This window comes from Coturnix japonica, unplaced genomic scaffold, assembly GCF_001577835.2.
Source record: "Coturnix japonica isolate 7356 unplaced genomic scaffold, Coturnix japonica 2.1 chrUnrandom485, whole genome shotgun sequence".
Classification (NCBI taxonomy): Eukaryota; Metazoa; Chordata; class Aves; order Galliformes; family Phasianidae; genus Coturnix; species Coturnix japonica.
Genome location: NW_015439880.1, coordinates 1 through 5,638, shown reverse-complemented (window position 1 = coordinate 5,638; position 5,638 = coordinate 1). Strand labels below are relative to the sequence as shown.

The following is a 5,638-nucleotide window of genomic DNA, read 5'->3' as shown; positions in this document are numbered from 1 at the left end:
GTGCTGCAGGTGGGACTGAGTGCTGCAGGTGGGACTGAGTGCTGCAGGTGGGACTCAGTGCTGCTGTCCCTGACCCCCCCTGTCCCCCCCCATAGGCAGCAGCCTCCTGACGGGACCCGAAGGACTCACAGCCAAGGAAAGGGACAACCTGCGGCGCCTCAAGTGCCTGCGCCGTTACCGGCAGCGTTACGGCGTGGAGGCGCTGCTGCACCGGCAGCTCAAGGAGCGCAGGGTGATGGCGACCGACGGCGCCGCACAGCAGGTGGGGGGGGGTTACAGCCCCTTCCAGTACCCCCCAGTCACACCCAGCCCTCCATTCAGATCCGGATTTACCCTGGGGGGGGGTTCCTCTGTAGGCAGCCATTGCTCTGACTCTCCCCCCCGCCCCCCCAGGCTCACACCACTCGCTCCAGCCAACGATGTTTGGCCTTCGTGGACGACGTGCGCTGCTCCAACCCGTCGCTGCCCATGGCCCGGCACTGCCTGACTCGTATCCTTCCATTCTATACCCTGGGACCCCCCCCAGCCCATGGGGGGGCTCCTCATTCCCCCCCCCCAGTTTCCGGCCCTCAATCAAGGCCTGCGGTTTGCTGTAGCCGCTGGTTTCAAACAGGAGCCCAGAGCAATGTTTTCCTGCTGGGTGCTGGCTGAGCTCGGGCACCACGAGGGCACGGCTGGGCACCGGGGGTGGACATGGGACCCCCACCCAAATGGGGGGGCAGCAGGGGGGGGGGTGAGCTCATGGGCTCAGTGCTGGGAGCTCTTGGGGGGGGGAAGGAAGGCAGGATGCAGCCCCCCCCCATAGCAGTGCACTGAGCAAGGCAGGGAGCAGCTGGATCCATCCGAGCAAGGGGGGGGTGTTGGGGGGGGAGGATAAAGCAGGGCTGGGTTCCCATTTCCCATACAGGTCACCCCTCTGGCCCCTCAGAGCTGAATTCAGTTGGGAAATGGGGTCAGACTGGGAGTTTTCTGCCAACATCCGCAGGGCTGAGCTTCGTTTTCCTGTCCCATAAAGGGGGGGGGGCTGGAAAGGGGGGACGCGACGGGTCGCAGATCCTGAGGTCTGACCCCAAAGTGGAGCTCAGTGCTCAGCACCCCATGGGTGATTGGGGTGATGGGGGTTATGGGGTGATGGGGGTGGACGTGGGTCCAGTTGGTGCTGAGCCCAGAAATGGGCTTTGAAAGCTGGGGTCGCTGCTCCACACAGCTGCGGTGGTGGTGATGAAAGGCAGGAAATCCCATATAAACACCCCAGACAGGAATTGGGATTTTCTATAGGAAGGAAATAGGGTGGAAGCAGCGGAACCACAGCCCCGGCTGTGGGGGGGGCACTACAGCCATTGGAGATGCTCTGATATGGGGAGCTGTGGGGGTCCCGTCCATGGGGCTGCTCGCTACCATGGGGGCTGATGGCCTTTGGGGTCCCTTTATGGGGTCCCTTTATGGGGTCCCTTCCCACTCAGCCATCCTGTGGTCTTTCAGTCCAACCCACCCACTCAGTGGTTCTGTATCCCTCATATCCCCTCCAACCCCTCTATGGTGGGTTCATCTTGGAGGTCCCTTCTGTCCCATCCCACCCCATGGTTCCATGATCCTTGGGGTCCCTTCCAACCCACCCACCCATGGTCCTCCAACCCATCCCATGGTTCCATGATCTTTAAGGTCTCTTCCAACCCAACCATCCCATGATCCCATGATTTTAAGGTCCTTCCAACCCAACTCATCCCATGGTTCTCCAACCCAACGCACCCCAAGATTCCATCATCTTAAAGGTCCCTTCCAACCCAGCTCATCCCATGGTCCCATCCAATTCGAGGTCCAGCCTAACCATCCCATGGTCCCATGGTCTTTGAGGTCCCTTCTATCCCGGCCCATTCCATTTTTCCATGATTTTAAGGTCCTTCCAACCCAACCACTCCATGATTCCATGATCTTTAAGGTCCCTTCCAACCCAACCATTCCATGGTCCCATGATCTTAAAGGTCCTTCCAACCCAACCCATCCCATGGTCCCATCCTATTTAAGATCCAACCCAACCATCCGTGGTTCCATGGTCCTTGGGTCCCTTCCATCCCACCCCTGGTCCTCCATCCCATCCCATCCCATCCCATCCCATCCCATCCCATCCCATGTTTCCACAACCCTTCAGCTCCCATCCCACCCCCTCCATGACTCCCTGCCCTCACTCTGTCTCCACCCCACACGTTTCCCTTGACCCCCATCTCTCAGACATCTGCCAGGACTCCAACCAGACGCTGTTCAGACCCTGCCAGGGCTCGGAGGAGGTTCCGTGCAACAAACCTGTCCCCGTCAGCCTGTCGGAGGAGCCGTGCTGCCCGCTGCACCTTCGCCTGCCCCCGCAGCTCTACGTCCCGGAGCAGGTTCTGCCCGGCCCCGAGGAGCTGGAGGCGGCTCCCACCGACCTGTACCTGAGCGCGGCCGAGCTGCAGCCCAGCGAGAGCCTGCCCCTGGAGTTCAGTGATGTGAGCTGGGGGATGGTGGGGAGGGTGGGCCTCCAACACAACCATCCCATTGTCTTCCAACCCAGCCATCCCATGGTGTCCCAGCCATCCCATAGTTCTGCAACCCAACCATCCCATGGGCCTCCAACACAACTATCCCATGGTGTTCCAACCATCCCATTGTCTTCCAACCCAGCCATCCCATGGTGTTCCAGCCATCCCATAGTTCTGCAACCCAACCATCCCATAGTCCTCCAACCCGACCATCCCATGGTCTACCAACCCAGCCATCCCATGGTCCTCCAACCCAACTGTCCTATGGTCCTCCAACCCAACCATCCCATGGTGTCCCAGCCATCCCATGGTCCTCCAACCCAGCCATCCCATAGTCCTCCAACCCAACCATCCCATGGTCCTCCAACCCAACCGTCCCATAGTCCTCCAACCCAACCATCCCATGGTGTCCCAGCCATCCCATAGTCCTCCAACACAACCATCCCATAGTCCTCCAACCCAACTGTCCTATGGTCCTCCAACCCAACTATTCCATGGTCCTCCAATCCAGCCATCCCATAGTCCTCCAACCCAACTATCCCATGGTCCTCCAACCCAATTGTTCCATGGTCTTCCAACCCAAATATCCAATGGTGTTCCAGCCATCCCATGGTCCTCCAACCCAATCATCCCATAGTCCTCCAACCCAACCATCCCATGGTTGTCCAACCCAACCGTCCTATGGTCCTCCAACCCAACTGTCTTATCATCCACCAACCCAACCATCCCATAGTCCTCCAACCTGACCGTCCTATGGTCCTCCAACCCAACCATCCCATAGTCCTCCAACCCAACCATCCCTTAGTCCTCCAACCCAACCATCCCATAGTCCTCCAACCCAACCATCCCATAGTCCTCCAACCCAGCCATCCCATAGTCCTCCAACCCAACCATCCCATGGTCCTCCAACCCAGCCATCCCATAGTCCTCCAACCCAACCATCCCATAGTGTTCCAACCATCCCATGGTCCTCCAACCCACCCATCCCATGGTTCCATCACCTTGAATATCCCAACCCACCCACCCCATAGTTCTCCATGGCTCCATAAGAACCTTCCAACCCACCCCACCCCACGGTTCCATCACCTTGAAGGTCTCCCTCAGCTCTTCATCCCACCTGCTCATCATCCCCTGCCCCACAAGCAGCAGCTCTATATTGGGTCTGGGGGCTCTGGGACCCGTCCTGATGCCCCCCTGCCCCCCTTGCTGCCCCCCAGGACCTGGACGTGGTGGGTGAGGGGCTGCAGTGCCCCCCATCCCCTCTGCTCTTCGATCCATCCGCCGGCCTCGCTCCGTCCATGCGGGATGTGGCTGAAGCCCCCACTGACATTTTGGCCTTGGAGGACCCCCCCCACGCCGCCGCCCCCCCCCCACACGTGGCACCCGCAGACGGGGGGACCCACAGCTGCCCCACGGCCACGGGGTCACCCACACAGGTGAGGAATGGAGCAGTGCTGCTGGCTTATGGGTCACCCCATAGCCCGTATCATGGGGGGCTGGGGGGGACCCCATAGCCCTGGGGGCTGGGAGACCCCATACCCTGTATCCTGGGGGGCAGTGGGTGACTCTACCCCATATCTCAGGGTCAGTGGGTGACCCCATATCCTATATGCAGGGGGTGGGCAGTGGGTGGCCCTATATCCCATATCATGGGGGGCTGTAGGTGATCCTATACCCTGTATTCTGGGGGCAGTGGGTGACCCCATACCCCATATCCCAGAGGCAGCAGGTGACTACCCCATATCCATGGGGCAGTGGGTGACCCCATATCCTATATGCTGGGGGGGCAGTGGGTGACCCTATATTCCATATCCTGGGGGGCCGTAGGTGATCCTATACCCTGTATTCTGGGGGCAGTGGGTGACCCCTTACCCTATATTTAGGGGCAATGGGTGACCCCATATCCTATATCCTGGGGTCAGTGAATGACTCCAAACCCCATATCCTGGGGGGGCAGTGGGTGACCCCATATCCTATATGCAGGGGGTGGGCAGTAGGTGATCCTATATCCCATGTCCTGGGGGGCCATAGGTGATCCTATACCCTGTATTCTGGGGGCAGTGGGTGACCCCATATCCTATATGCTGGGGGGGCAGTGGGTGACCCTATATCCCATATCCTGGGGGGCCATAGTTGATCCTATACCCCATATTCTGGGGGCAGTGGGTGGCCCCATATCCTATATTCCGGGGTCAGTGGGCAACTCCAAACCCCATATCCTGGGGGGGCAGTGGGTGACCCCAAACCCTATATTTAGGGGCAGTGGGTGACCCCATATCCTAGATGTTGGGGGGGCAGTGGGAGACCCCATACCCCCAAGGGCAGTGGGTTACCCTATATCCCATATCATGGTGGGCTGTAGGTGATCCCATACCCTATATCCTGGGGGGCAGTGGCTGACCCCTTACCCTATATTTAGGGGCAGTGGGTGACCCCATATCCCCGAGGGGGGCCAAGATATGAACATAGGGTATGTGACCCCATATCCTGTAGGGCAATATGTGACCCATAACCAAGGCAATGGCTGGCCCCATCCATTCAGGGCTGTGCCCCCCCCATCCCCACATCCCCTCCCCCTTTTAGGGCCGGCAGCCCCCCCCCCCATCCCCATTATTCCCCCCCCCATCCCGGCCCTGACTGAAAGCCTTCGGTTCCCCCATAACCGCCGGCTTCAAGCAGGAGCCCATAGAGCCGCTCTCAGTCTGTCGGACCCCCGACCCCACAATGGGGGCACCTGGTTCGTATGGGAGCCACACAGAGCCAAACGACCCCCCCCCAATAACCCCACCCCCCACCCCAGTACCCCCCTCATTGCCCCCTTTTATCCCCAAGAGCACCCCCGCCCTGAGGACCCCCCCAATGGACCCTGCTAGCCCCCGGCTGGGAGCTGAGCCCACGACACCCCCCCCCCCCCAATGGGGTGAGTTTGTGGGGGGGGGCTGTGGGGTGACCCCCCCCAGCGTGTGACCCCCATCATGGGGGGGGGGCTGTGATGTGATTGGAGGGTGGGAGGGGGGGTGTCATCCTGTCCCCCCCCCACAATAAAACATTGGATGGCGAGCAGTTCTTGTGTAGTCTGTGATGGGGGGCAGATATTGGGGGGCAGATAGGGGGGGGGGGCA

The 5,638-nt window shown here is 60.2% G+C and overlaps 1 protein-coding gene across 5 annotated transcripts in view; it reads left to right on the top strand.

The window, feature by feature from the left end:
• KANSL2 (KAT8 regulatory NSL complex subunit 2) overlaps positions 1-5,272 on the top strand; it is a 13,280-nt gene extending 8,008 nt beyond the window's left edge. For all 5 annotated transcript variants that reach the window (XM_015850528.2, XM_015850524.2, XM_015850525.2 and 2 more), the window contains 4 exons: positions 96-262; positions 394-490; positions 2,230-2,483; positions 3,734-5,272. In XM_015850528.2, the coding sequence (XP_015706014.1) occupies positions 96-262; positions 394-490; positions 2,230-2,483; positions 3,734-4,030 (815 nt within the window). In that variant the 3' untranslated portion in view covers positions 4,031-5,272. The remainder of the gene's footprint in view (positions 1-95; positions 263-393; positions 491-2,229; positions 2,484-3,733) is intronic.
• Positions 5,273-5,638: the final 366 nt, after the last annotated feature.